General features: G+C 62.1%; 2 protein-coding genes across 8 annotated transcripts; both read left to right on the forward strand.

The window, feature by feature from the left end:
• Positions 1-56: 56 nt before the first annotated feature.
• LRCH4 (leucine rich repeats and calponin homology domain containing 4) lies at positions 57-11157 on the forward strand. 3 transcript variants are annotated; one of them, XM_035722301.1, is made up of 18 exons: positions 57-404; positions 3950-4094; positions 4235-4361; positions 4525-4630; positions 6432-6568; positions 6714-6829; positions 6971-7070; positions 7303-7393; positions 7484-7560; positions 7668-7729; positions 7839-7976; positions 8110-8178; positions 8272-8375; positions 8509-8592; positions 9021-9106; positions 9282-9419; positions 9518-9595; positions 10921-11157. In XM_035722301.1, the coding sequence occupies exons 1-18, from the start codon at positions 185-187 to the stop codon at positions 11023-11025; spliced, it is 1983 nt and encodes a 660-aa protein (XP_035578194.1). In that variant the 5' UTR covers positions 57-184; the 3' UTR covers positions 11026-11157. The 3 variants fall into 3 exon arrangements, with proteins under 3 accessions (XP_035578194.1, XP_027467568.1, XP_027467569.1); XM_027611767.2 differs by lacking the exon at positions 10921-11157 and adding an exon at positions 9898-10913; XM_027611768.2 differs by lacking the exons at positions 57-404; positions 10921-11157 and adding exons at positions 928-1326; positions 9898-10913.
• On the forward strand, positions 11044-13300 carry SAP25 (Sin3A associated protein 25). 5 transcript variants are annotated; one of them, XM_035722304.1, is made up of 7 exons: positions 11528-11564; positions 11735-11887; positions 12063-12163; positions 12255-12376; positions 12474-12627; positions 12749-12846; positions 12930-13300. In XM_035722304.1, the coding sequence occupies exons 2-7, from the start codon at positions 11742-11744 to the stop codon at positions 13215-13217; spliced, it is 909 nt and encodes a 302-aa protein (XP_035578197.1). In that variant the 5' UTR covers positions 11528-11564; positions 11735-11741; the 3' UTR covers positions 13218-13300. The 5 variants fall into 5 exon arrangements, with proteins under 5 accessions (XP_035578199.1, XP_035578195.1, XP_035578196.1 ...); XM_035722306.1 differs by having other exon boundaries at positions 11044-11564; positions 11883-12163; XM_035722302.1 differs by having other exon boundaries at positions 11212-11564; positions 11735-12163.
• Positions 13301-13468: the final 168 nt, after the last annotated feature.

Raw genomic sequence — 13468 nt, forward strand, 5'->3', positions numbered from 1 at the left:
CTCCACCCCCCCCGGCGGGTTCTGATTAGCCACTTCCGACGCGTCTCGGGGCCGCGATTGGTCCGCCGGGTCCCTGAGCCCGTCTCCCCCCCCGTTGAAGCGACTACGGCGGCTCCAAGGAGGGGGAGGGGGTGGGAGGGACGGCCGGTCCCGTCAGTCAGGCAGCGGGAGCCGCCGGGAGCGGATGGCGGCAGCGGTAGCGGCCCCACTCGCCGCCGGGGGTGAGGAGGCGGCGGCCACGACCTCTGTTCCAGGGTCTCCGGGTCTGCCCGGGAGCCGCAGTGCAGAGAGGGCCCTAGAGGAGGCCGTGGCCACCGGGACCCTGAACCTATCTAACCGGCGCTTGAAGCACTTCCCCCGGGGCGCGGCCCGCAGCTACGACCTGTCAGACATCACCCAGGCTGGTGAGTGCACCCGGCCCGGTACCCGGCAGGGACCCTCATTTGCATAGCCCCGCCCCTGGCTCGTTTCTCGCCGGGCTCGAGAGTCTAGCCCGCCCCTTCACCTGACCGTCGGGGTTCTCGACCCCGCCGATTTGCATAAGCCTGCTACCTCCCCCTCCCCACTTTGAGAACTACCAGACAATGAACACATTTCTCGTTTGCACGGAATGCCCGGCGCCCCGGCCGAGCGTTGTGAGAATTCCCCGTCTTCTGCTTCTCTTTATTTGCATATCTGCGCACCTGTAGAATGGTCCCGCCCCTCACCTGGTTGACTCATTTGCATGACCTCTTCAACCTCGGTTCTGATCGTTCCTTAAAGCAGCCCCCACGATCCCCTCTGAGGACTCCTTTCTCTTCCTCCACTTCGTCTCCCAGCTCTTTCCTCCCCGTTCCACCGAGACCCGAGCAGCCTTAGGCCCCCCCACTTCCCTAGGATTTGCCCCTAACAACCTGGTGTTTCTGTTTACTGGGCTTGTTGTCCCGCCCCCTAAGGTCGCTGGCCCTCTCCACTCTTCACTCAGCTAGCCTATGGGAAAGAAGCAAATCTTCCACCTCCCCTAACGCTGTTCTCCTCGAGCTCTTCCACCTATTACCCTTGACCCCCGTATCCGAGACTCCTCCTCCTCCTTGCGTCTGTGAGGTCACTATGGAGCCTGTGACCTCATAGGGACCCTAGAATTCCCATTTCCGCTTCTGCTTTCCCAAGGGGGAGGGACTTGAGGCAGTTGCTGAAAGGAAGGAAATCTTATCTCCTGGCTAGGAGTGCTGGGAAGCTAGAGACTGTCCCACTGCCTGTCCACTCCCCCACTCACAGATCCCTCTAAGCATGCTCCCTCTTTCCTGGCGTCTTGCTGCCAGGGTGTGGGGGACTCTACCATGACAGGTGAGTCAGGCCTCAGCTGCTCAGGAGGCAACAACCTATGACCTTGGGCTGGCAGCTGGGGGGTGGAGATTGGGAGTGAGGAGGAGGACTGCATTCCCGAAGCCCCACCCTAGCCTAGCCCAGCGTGGGACTTGGGGCTGGGTGAGCGTCCTCCCGTCCTCCGGATGACACTGCTCTGCGACAGCCTGTATTTCTTCTCCAGCAGGTGCCGCCTCACCTGCAAACACTCAAGTGGGCACAGGCACTCTCTTTCCTCCACTGTTCTGGGGAGGACCAGTTTAAACCTCTCCACTTTTCTTGGGCTGCTGGGTAAACGCACTTGCCCACCATGCCGTGAGTGATTTCAGGGAACGGGTGAGCCCCAGGAGCCATTCGTCTCCCTCTCAGTCTCCCCCAGCCACCTAACCCCCAAGCTCCAGATTGACCTCAGCAGCTGTGTGACACTCGCCCGTCTGTTCCCTTTCCCCTCCCCCTTGCTTGTTTTTTGACAAAGACCAAATGTTATTCTTTACTTCCTTAGGGCTCTGCCTCTGTGAGTGGACTCCTGGGGGAAACTACCAAGAACTCCCTGGCCCCTCCCAGCTCCTGCCCCCTCCCACCCCCCTCCACCAGCATTCCGGCTCAGGGTGCAGGCAGTTCTGAGTGAGCTTGTGTGTTGAGGCGGGAAAATCCCAGCTTCCTGAGGACCTCTTCCTGTCCTGCTCTCCACGCAGAAACCCTGAGTCCTTTCTGGGCCCAGGTTGTAGGCCAGGTGGAATCTGTCTCATCCAGAACGTTCTCCTCTGACCCCTCTCCCCAAGCAGAATGCTTATAGTTTGGGGTGGAAAAGGGAAGTGACAGTCAGTGTTGCCCATACCCTGTGCTCTACACCTCCTTGCCCTCCAACCCAGACTAAACACTTCAACACTCTGCCACATTATTTTGAGCCCTATCCTGCTTTCCCAACTCTTTCTGACCCATTGTTTGCCCTGCATATTTCCTATTGCACAGGTCTCTGATATCCCCTGGACTCTGTTCCTTGGGGCCCCTGAAAGTAGGATGAATCCTGAGATGGCGGGGAGGGGCGGCTCTCGCAAAGGAGAAGTGCAGCTCATTCTCTTACAGACCACATCCTGTGCCTCCTGTGCCCTGCCTCCTCCAGCCTGGGCTCCCTTCCGCTCCTAGCTTTTGCCCCCACCACTGCTTAGCCCATCTTGTCCTCCACCCCCTTCATCCACAGCATGCGCGCGCGCGCACACACACGCACATTTGTAGATGCAGGGAGAGCAGGCAGGTGGAGGGCCAACGTAGGAGGACTGCATCTGGCCGTCTCACCCTCTCCGGAACTTGGTCTTCTCCCTTGACTGGTCTTCTCTCTCTGCATACCAGGGCTGTGAGCAGAGAGGGAGATAAAAGGAGGCCTGGTACATCAGGCTATCATCCGCCCTGGTAAACATAGGGCCCACCAGAGACGGAACCTGACAGATCGTTTCTACTCCGTTTCCTGTCATGAGACTCATTTCCTTTGGGGATATACCCCAGCTTCCCTCCCATCAGCTTTTGCTCACCCCTTCCTGGGGAGGGCTGCCTAAGAAGCTCACCCAAGTTCTATTGCCAGGGACATCCCCCTGCAGGCCCTGGGCCCCTCCCAGTGCAGGCGAGGAGAGAAAACAGAGACCCAGGCTTGCAGAGCTCTGAGCGGTTAGTGTCCCCAGACTGGCGGAAACCCCAGAGGCCTGACTCCTTTCACTGGAGTGGCAAGCGACCGCTTGAGATAAGGGGTGGTCATAGGCTTTACCCTCCCTACTTCCCTCCCCGCTTCTCACCCACACCAAGACACCGGCAAAAGAGCTGAGTGCCTAAAGCCCGGGTCAGTAAGAGAGGAAGGAGAGAAAGGCCGGTGGGGCTGGAAAAGGGTGGGAAGGAGGCTGGTCCTGAAGAAGGTGTATCCGGATGGGAGGGACCTGAGGACTCCAGCTTCCACCTCCAGCTTGGTCAGCTCGCCTTCCCCTCCTGGTCCTTGGGAGTCTATTCCTTCACAGACCCTTGGACCTGGCTTGCTGATCCCAGGGGCTGATGAAGAACCGTTGTCCAGTGTGTCAGGAGCCTCACTTATTCTCGAGAGCCAGACTCTAATGACCCTTGGCTTCTTCCCTGTGTTGAAAAGAGGTTGAGGCTGGGGACAAGGCCCCCAAGGAGGGACGGAAGAGGGATGAGCTATTTCAGTGGTCTCCCCGGGGGGCTTACCACATTCTTATCTCGAGCCTCCCGGCCCATTACTTTGCTGTTTTCTTTGGAGCCCCAGCCTTCTCCATAGAACAGCAGTAAGCACAAGAGTTCTAGAAGCCAGTCACCCTTTCCAGGGTAGTCCTTCATTTGTGTATTTGAAGGTGGTGGTCATGGTTTGTCCTCCTAAGTCTGAGCTTCTCCAGCCCAGTGACCCTACGGCCTTTGCTGTCCTGGTAATGCTTGGAATGTGCTCGGTTTTGCAGAAAGCTTCTCTCCAAGGAGCCCAGGTTTATAGGCCTGATTCTTTAGGTCCAGTGGGGAGGCGGACAGCTGGGCAGCTGGCTCTAGGAAAGTTCAGGGCCCTGCTGTCCAGGGCTGGGCCTGTCCACAGCTCTCCCCTGACACTTGCTTCTAGACCTGTCCCGGAACCGGTTCCCTGAGGTGCCGGAGGCAGCATGCCAGCTGGTGTCCCTGGAGGGCCTGAGCCTCTACCACAATTGCCTGAGATGCCTGAACCCAGCCTTGGGGAATCTCACAGCCCTTACCTACCTCAACCTCAGGTAGGGAGGCACGGCCAGGCAGGGGCAGGGAGGGGTGGGAGCCCCAAGTCCCAGCACACGGTACCCCGAGTGCTCCTCCCAGAACCCTGAAAAGAGGAGTGCCCTGGGGACTGAGCCCCATGCTTTTCTCCCTTCCATAGCCGAAACCAGCTGTCATCACTGCCACCCTACATCTGCCAGCTGCCCCTGAGGGTGCTCATTGTCAGCAACAACAAACTGGGAGCCCTGCCTCCCGACATCAGCGCCTTGGGAAGCCTGCGGCAGCTTGTGAGCACAGGGAGCAGAGCAAGAAGAGGGGCTGTTGAGCCAGGCACCAGGGGCCTTTGGGGAGTTTGGGGAGGGGGGGACCAAAGGAGGTGGCCAGAGACCGGAGGCAGTTTCTGATGCCCCTGGTCTCGTGGCTCCTGCCCTACTTCTTTCCTCATTGCAGGATGTGAGCGGCAATGAGTTGCAGGCCCTCCCGGCAGAGCTGTGTAGCCTCCCTTCCCTGCGGGACCTCAGTGTGCGCAGGAACCAGCTCAGCACCCTGCCCGATGGTGAGGAGAATGAAGATCTGGGGGGGTGTGTGTGTGGGGGGGGAGTGTGTATGTCTACACTGGAGAAGTCGCAAAGACTCTTCACAGAACATCACTGTCCAGGTGCCCAGGGTTTTGCAGTGTATAAAACAAACTAAATTATTTGTGCTTGACCAGCAACCCTCTGAGGCTGGCAAGTCATAGGTTATTAGCTCTATTTTCACAAATGAGGAGCAAGGCACAGAAAGGAGAGTGGGTAAGTGTGTTGGCACCCTGTAGAATTCCAAGGTTGCAAGGGGCCTTTGGGATCACCCAGGGTCATCACTCACCCAGTGGGAGCTCTCGGGCACCTGAGTCAGATGATGCCCTATGCCTCCTCCCCTAAAGATTCTGAGTCAGTGGAGCCATGAGCTGGAGCCCAAGCAGCCCCCAACCCCATTTTAACGAGGTAATTGTGATCTACTCCGACATTTGATAGTCTCTGCTCCAAAGTGGGCCCCCCCTTCCCTTATTCAGCCAGCACTGTTGTGTGCGTCCTGTGTTTTAGGTGGGGGTCAGGTAGATGTGAGTGATGTCACTCCCACCAGGGGCCAACTCTGAAAATGTATGGGCTTCATGAGGAGAGACAAGTGGAGGGACGTGCTAGAACGGGGCACGGGAAGAGCTGCGGGAGCCGGAGGGAGGCATCTGCTCGGGGAGCTTGAGGAAGACTTTGCCCCAGAGGCGTGGCAGGCGCTGACCTGTGAAGGAAAGTTCTCCTTCCTTCTGCATCCCAGGCAGAGGAAGCCCATGTGCAAAAAAGCATGTGGGTGGGAGCCAGGGCCAGGTGGGAAGAACCGGAGCCATGCTCATCTCGGTTTTAAAGAACAAGAGAGGGGAGTCAGGTGGTCACCCATTTTCTCTGGGCTCCCCCTAGTCCTACTTTGGCCCCCTTTCCTTCTAAGTCGGTAGCAGTGTAAACAAGCATTTGATCAGGGTGCTCTCTGGGCCATAAGAGAGACCCTAGCAAAATGCCCTGGGGACACAGAGGAAGGAGCAGTGAATTCCAACCTGAGTGTCTGCAAAGATTTCGTGGAGGAGGCAACACTTGAGCTGAACTTTGAAAGATGGTCACAAAAATGAGTGTCCCAGCTGAGCAAACAGCATGTGGAAAGGTCCAGAAGCCGAGGGGTTGGAGGTTGTCTGATGTGGTGTGAGGGTGGGTAGTGAGATGGGAAATGTGGATCAAGCCAGATCATGAACACCTTGACCGTGCTGGGCCAGGGAGTGGTGAGTGTTATTCTGTGTCTCTAGTCATCACTCATCCAACTGTGCATGTTTGAGAAGTAGAAAAAGGCACCCTTTCCTGTGGGTGGGCACAACCTTGCCTGGGGTGGGAAGGGCTCAGCTAGTAAAGTTCGGGCGGGATTGCAGGCCCCTCCTGCCTAGGTGCCTTTGTGCAGGGCACAGTCCGCTCACCCTCAGCAGCCTCGGCTGCAAGTCATGGAGGGTGTTTGAGCCGTGCAATGTCGCAGTTTGGTTTGGGTCTCGTGATAGTCACTTGGGCATGAAGGAACGGTTGAAGTATGGAGTGGGCAGGGTGGGGCAGGGGAGAGAAGCACATGAGATGGGCAGGAGCTCAGGGAGGGGAGGCCTGGAGGTGGGCCCGATTTGAGCAGGAAGGGAAGCGGGGAGGTTGTTCCTGGGGAGTGCCCTCAGCCAGCCAGGCCAGAGAATGTGGTGGACCCAAGGGTGGCAAGTGGGCCAGAACAGAGGGCAGAGGAAGTGAGCACAAGGCCCCACCCTTGGGCAGGTTCCTGACTCTTACCTCACCCACCCCCAGAGCTGGGGGATCTTCCTCTTGTCCGCCTGGATTTCTCCTGTAACCGTGTCTCCCGCATCCCGGTCTCCTTCTGCCGCCTCAGGCACCTGCAGGTCATTCTGCTGGACAGCAACCCCCTGCAGAGCCCACCGGCTCAGGTGAGGGGTGGATTTGGGCTGGACCATGGGGACAGGGCTGAGAATGGGTAGGAGTTGGGAGGTGAGTCCCTTTAGTAGCCAAGCAGGATCTGGGGAAGCCCCCTTCGCTTCCCTTAACCCCTACCATGTGCCTCCTTATACCTAGATCTGCCTGAAGGGAAAACTTCACATCTTCAAGTACTTGTCAACAGAAGCTGGGCGGCGCGGGGCGTCTGCACTGGGGGACCTGGCCCCTTCCCGCCCCCCGAGTTTCAGTCCCTGGTAAGTCCCAAGTGGGAAGGAAGGAAGCCCCTGGTTACTGACTGCCCCTTCCTGGCAGCACGGACTCGATGGTTTTCGGTGGGAAGATGAGAGGGGTTGCTGCCCGGTACTGGACTGACCAGCTCTCCCTGGCGGCACCAGCCCTGCTGAGGACTTGTTTCCGGGACGTCGGTACGATGGCGGGCTAGACTCGGGCTTCCACAGCGTTGACAGTGGCAGCAAGAGGTGGTCTGGAAATGAGGTAAGGGCCTCCTTTCCACGAGACATTGGGGGGTCTCGGCCCCCGGGGGGAGAACCTCTGAGTCAGGTGCTTGGTGCCACTGAATATCAGAGTGACATTGGTGTCTAGAGTGGTCTTCTTCCCTTGCCCGGGTATCTCAGGGAGGGGCTGGCTCAGCAGCAGACCCCAAGGGCATGAACCCCATGAACCCCCAGCACCACAGAGCAGCTCTCTCCCATTTTTGCATTTCTAGTCAACAGATGAATTTTCGGAGTTGTCCTTCCGGATCTCGGAGCTGGCCCGGGAGCCTCGGGGGCCCAGGGAGCGGAGGGAGGATGGCTCTGGTGAGTGGTGGGGTCAGGGTAAGGGGGCTGGGGTCATGGACGAGTGCCTGGAGGCCCCCAGTGCTTGCTGACATGCCCTGGCCTCCCCAGCTGACGGAGACCCTGAGCAGATTGACTTCATTGACAGCCACGTGCCTGCGGAGGACGAGGAGCGAGGCGCTGCTGAGGTGAGGGTCCCAGGGCCGCTGCACATGCCCTGGGCTGGGGGAGCCAGCGCAGGCTTGGGGGCGGGGGGGGGGACCCTCCCTCGACCCCTCTGCTGCTCTTCCCTTAGGAGCAGCGGCCGCCAGAATTAAGCCCTGCGGCAGGGGACGCCGAGAAGGCATCCAGCAGCAGGTACCCCAGAGCCCCCTGAGCCAGCACCTCCTCCCGCCACGCCATCCCCCTGGACCCTCCCTCCTCTCCCGGACCTCCCTCTGCTTCACGGTCCTGCCTCTCCCCTCAGGCGGGAGGAGCCCGCGGGGGAGGAGCGGCGGCGCCCGGACACCTTGCAGCTGTGGCAGGAGCGGGAGCGGCGGCAGCAGCAGCAGCAGCAGCAGCAGCAGCAGCACAGTGGGGTGTGGGGGGCCTCCAGGAAGGACAGGTGTGAGCAAAGGGGCAGGGTTGGGGGGGGGCCTGGAAATGAGTGGGAATGAGCCCTCGTAAGCTCCTCTGCCCCTCGGGGTTGGCGGGTCCCCTGCCTGTGCTGCTGGCCCCACATCGCCTTCATTTTCCAGTTTTCTGAAGCTGGGGATCAGGGCTGCTGGCGGAGGTGCTGCTGCCTCGTCCACTCAGGCCTCCTACAAGTATGTGCCCTCCCAGATCCACCTCCCCGAGCTCTGTCCCCGCACCCCGTGCCCCTGCCCCTCCTCTCTGATTCGCTTTCTGTCCGTCCTCAGCGGCATGCCTAAGTCCAGTGGCACCCAGCTGGGAGCTTCAGGAGGGCAGGGAGTCCCCGCCCCCGCCCCCGCCCCCCAGGAGCCCCTTCCTGCAGCTGGACCAGGTGGGACACGGACTGGGGGACGAGGAGGGGGGACTGCGTAGGTGAGGGGGTGGCTGGGGCCTGCTGGCCTGAGGGAAGGGGCTGGGACTCTGAGGGGTGTCTTTTCTCACCCGTCCCTGGCTCTGGCCCCCAGCAACAGTGCCTGCTCCCCGGCCACTCGGCTCCATTCAGAGACCAAACAGCTTCCTCTTCCGTTCTTCCTCTCAGAGTGGTTCAGGTGGGTTTCCCCTGTCCCCAGTGCTAACCCAGCCCTCACCCCTGGGCTGCGGACACCCCTTCTGGCCTGGCAGTTCTCTAGTCTATTGTCCCTTTGTGTTGAAAATCCCATAAGCACAGGGGCGCCTGGGTGGCTCAGTTGGTTGGGTGACTGCCTGCGGCTCAGGTCATGATCCTGGAGTCCCGGGATTGAGTCCCGCGTCGGGCTCCCCGCTCGGCGGGGAGTCTGCTTCTCCCTCTGACCCTCCCCCCTCTCATGCTCTCTCTCTCTCTCTCTCATTCTCCCTCTCAAATAAATAAATAAATCTTAAAAAAAAAAAAATCCCATAAGCACAAAGGCAGGAGATGTGGGTGCCAGACACTGCGACCCAGCTAGGAAGTCGGCGGGGCGGGTGGTAGAGACGGCCCACATTCCTCCTCCTTCTCCAGGCCCTTCCTCACCAGACTCTGTCTTGAGACCTCGGCGATCCCCCCAGCTTCTGGATGAGAAGGAGCTGATGGCACAGCTGCGCCAGGTAAGAGCGGTGGGGCCTGTGGGGCAGGGCGGGGTGGGGCCTTGGCGGCTGCGCTAGGCCTCCTCGAGTTTCCTGGCTTCCCGCCGCATCCTTTGGGTGCTTCCACTGAGGACACAAGGGCCGGGCGGGAGTCCCCACCGACCCCTCCCCCTGCCCCCACCCTCCTGCCTCCCAGGTCCTCGAGTCAAGGCTGCAGCGGCCCCTGCCCGAGGACCTGGCGGAGGCTCTGGCCAATGGGGTCATCCTGTGTCAGCTGGCCAACCAGCTGCGGCCCCGCTCCGTGCCCTTCATCCACGTGCCCTCACCTGCCGTGGTCAGTTGGGTCCCAGGGCGGGAGGTAGGGGGTGGGACAGAGGACTGCCGGGCCTCGCCCTTACGCTCTTCTCTTTTTCCTTTCTCGCCCTCCCCCAGCCAAAACTTAGTGCTCTCAAGTCTCGGAAAAATGTGGAGAGTTTCTTAGAAGCCTGTCGAAAAATGGGGGTGCCCGAGGTATGGGGGGGTATGTTCTCGGGAGCCCAGGGCTGGTCCCTACTATAGAGAGTGGCGACGTCCTGGGCTCAGCTGAGCACTCCGCACGGGTGGCAGGGTTCCATTCACAGGGGTGTCTGCTCCCCAGAAGGAAGCATGTCCGCGCGTCCCTGCCCTGCACGCCTCCCTTCCCTGCACTGCGCATGTTGGCGCGGCTCAGGCCCCGGCACGTGAGGGCAGGGGCGGGCGGGACTGTGTCGCTGCTGCTGCTGCTGACGTCTGCTCTTTGTCCTTGTCCGTCTGCCCCTACTCTCCCTTCCCAGGCCGACCTGTGCTCGCCCTCGGACCTCCTCCAGGGCACCGCCCAGGGGCTGTGGACCACCCTGGAGGCTGTGAAGCGGGTGGGGGGCAGGCCCCCCCCGCCCCTCTGGCCCCCCTCTGGTCTGGGCGGCTTCATCTTCTTCTACGTGGCCCTCATGCTGCTGCTCTATGTCGTCTACACTCGGCTCCTGGGTTCCTAGGACCTGAAGTCACCCTTTCTCCCCGCCCCCGTCGCCCTGTTTCTATTTATGACTCCTTTGCGACCCCCGTCCCTACCAGTGGTGCCTTCAGCCCCTACCAAAGACACTAGTGAACCCCCTCCCCTCACAAACACTGACCTCAGAGGCCCCACTCTGGTGCCCCCAGACCCTGGGCCCCCAGCCTCTGGCCACCCTCCTGTAGCCCCTTCCCTTCCCTCGCCTCCCAGTGCTGATGGTGCCTTCATTCCCTCCAGGCCCTGCTCCCTCAGAGGGTAGATCTCAACCTTCCTCCTTGTGCCGTCCCCCCGCCGTCCCCCCACTGTTATGGGGAGCTAAATTATCTATATTTTGTAGAGAGAACTCTATATTTGTAGGGGATGCAGGGGCCCAGGCTGGGTCCCTGTCTCTGTGTATAAATTGTACAGACCGTGGCCGCCTCTGTGTGTGTGTGTATGTGTGTGTGTGTGTGTTTGCGTCTGCTCCTGCTGTGGCCAGGCCCAGCCCTGGCCGTGCCCCTGAGGCTCTATTTGTCACCCTGCCTGTTCCAGCATTTCCCTCTGGAAATGACAGGTCTCTCCTCCCCTGAGCCTTGGTCCCCTGTGGCATCGCCCTTCTGTTACCTGCTGGCAGCTTCCTTGCATCTCCTTTGCCCCCAAGCCGTGTCTGGGGTGCCCCTGACCTTTGCCACCTCCACCCGAGGGGCCATCCTGTCAGCCCTGTTTGCCCAGGCTTCTTTAGGGTTTCTCCCACCCTGCCCTCTGAGAAGGGCAGGGAAGCCAGAGAACAAGGTGACATGGGGAACTTAACCTGGGCCCCTCCCCCCAGGAGTCCCTGTGCCAGCCCCACCACATCTTGGAAGAGGAGGGGGCCCCGGGAAGGGGCCTCACCTACATCGCTGCTGTCGTCCACGCACTGCTGGAACGGCCCTAGAGGTCCAGGCCGGGGCGCAGGGCTCCGACCCGGGCCGGGAACCCAGGAACAGAGAAGACAGCCGCCCCCGGCCGCTGCTCCCTAGCAAGGACTCTGGTGAGGGCGGCCTCGGGCCTGGCCCTGTTCCTTGGGCGCCCCGCCCCGGCCCGCCCGAGGGGTTGGAAGCCGGGCCGGCCCGGCGAGGCGCCTGGCCGCATCTGGGTGTGGCCAAGGGTCTGGGATAGAAGACGCGCGGCGGATGTTGTGTCAAGTGCAATAAAGAAGAAGCCGGGCCCTCCAGGCTGCCCTTCGGGGTGTGTTAGTGTGTGTCGGTCTGCGGATGAATGCGGTGCGTCGCGGGGCAGGAGGCGCCAACACGCCGGCGCCGGGGTTCTGCAGCTGGCCGCGGCGGGGCGCCACTCCTCCGGGCGGGACGGCCGGCGGCGCGCGGACCGCGCCGACCCCGCCGCCAGGGGGCGCCCGCGAGACCCCCGGCGGGAGCGCGCGCCACGTGGCCCGGAAACGCGCTGGGCGGTGCCGTGGTCGCGAGGCCCTGAGAGGTGGGCCGGCGACGTGGGCTCGTGGGGCGAGAGGGCGGGCCGCTGCGGGAGGTGGGGGCCGCGAGGGGCCGCGTGGGGCCGCGAGGGGCGAGGTGGGAGGCGCGGGCGGCGGGGACGGCGCGGACGCGGGGCGCGGAGGTGCTGCCCGGCGCTGCCCTCCCCTCCCCCAGACGCGGCATGTTGCCCCGGCCGCCTCGGCTGTGGGACGCGGGCAAAGAGCAGGCGCCCACGGAACAAGGCCCCTCGGCGGGCGGTGACCCCGGCGGGGCATGGACCTCTGGAGAGGAAGCACTGGGGCAGCCAGGGACTCCCCCACAGGACAGGTGAGGGGCTCCGCCGCAGGGAAATGCGACACGGGGCCCACCGTGTGAGGAAATCTCAGTCGCCCACGTTGAGGAACGGGTGTGCTGAGACTCCCGGCCCCAGGCACCCGTGGCCCTGCCTCAGAAATAGCCGGGGAGGCCGTGAGGGCTGCAGCTCAGTCCCCCCGCCTCCCAGCCCGCAGCCCCGCTCCCGAAGGCCTTCCTGCACCCGGAGAGCGCAGCTGCTGCCCTGGGCCCCCCCAGGCCTGGCTGCCGTGCAGTCCCCGGGAGCCCCAGGTAGGTGCAGGCCTCGCCGCCTCTACCCCGCCCCCCCCCCCAACCTAGACCCCTTTCCACCGACTCCTGAGCCTGTTTTAATCTCTTCAAGTGTTCCCTCCCCCAGGCGCCCTTCCCCCCCACGTGGCCTGGGAGGTGGCCCCCTCAAGGATGACCGTGCTAGCCCCGTGGGACCCCCGCTACAAGGCTAAAGCAGGACCGCGGCTGGTGTGGGTGAGTTGGGAGTGTCTCCGGCTCTGGCCTTGGGATGGGGCAGGGGTGCCCTGGGAGGGGACCGAAGCTCCAGCGGTCTTTCCTGCCCCTTCCACAGGGGCCCAGCTGTGCGTCAGGCGCCTCCTTCTCAGGCCGGACCTTGAGTCATCCCTCGTTCTGGCCGCTGTGTGAGGCAGCCCCAGGCCGGGACCTCAGGCCCCTGGCCCCAGCCGCAGGGTATCAGAACGGAGAGCATGCGCGCAGGGATGCAGGTACTTTGCTTGGCCGCCCCCCGGCTCTGGCGGTGCCCTGCATGAGCTCGTCGGGGAACCAGTGCGGCCCTCGCTGGTGTGGGAAGCGCCGCCTGCTGCCCTACCGGCTTCTCTTCTCCAGGGTTCCCGGCGGTGTGCCGTGAAGCTGTCTTTCTGTCAGACCCGCTGCTGCCCTGTGGGCAGCGGGTCCCCCTGTACCTGTCGGAGGCCTCTCAGCAGGTGAGTGCAGTTCCTGCCCTGGCCTCGCGCTAGTCCTCCTGCAGGGCTTGGGAGGAGACCACTTCTCCCTTCTCTCTCCTCAGGTCACGGGCTCTCTGAAGCTGCTGCTCCCACCCCCTGTCATGTCTCCCTGGGTCCTCCGCACCCCATCCCCGGGCTGCTCCACTGCCTGGCTCAGTGGGCCTGAGCTGATCGCCCTCACTGGCCTCCTGCAGATGAGCCAGGGGGCCCCGAGACCTGCCTCCCCGGGGGCTCCCACGCCCCCTGCTGGCCCCCCAGATCCTGTGGCTGATCACCCAGGCCCCAGGGGCAGCCCCAGCTGTTCTCATTGCACCGACCCATCTGTCCCACGAACCCCAGACGCCCGTTGAACGTAGATAGCTCTTTTGTGGGTTGAGTGGGATCCCCTACTCCCCCAGGCAGGTTCTGTTGACAATAAAGCAGTGTTTTGGTTTGCAAAGAGGCTTCTTGTAGCAAATGAGTAGCGGAGTGGGGCATGGAGACAGGGATGGGGGTCTGTTCTTCTACATGGCTTAGGCTGTCCTCCCCTCAAATTTTTGTTACTCATTGGTCACCCCTGCACCGGGGCAGGGGAAGCCATGGACCTCAGACCTTTCCAGAC

Source organism: Zalophus californianus, chromosome 10, assembly GCF_009762305.2.
Source record: "Zalophus californianus isolate mZalCal1 chromosome 10, mZalCal1.pri.v2, whole genome shotgun sequence".
Lineage (NCBI taxonomy): Eukaryota > Metazoa > Chordata > Mammalia > Carnivora > Otariidae > Zalophus > Zalophus californianus.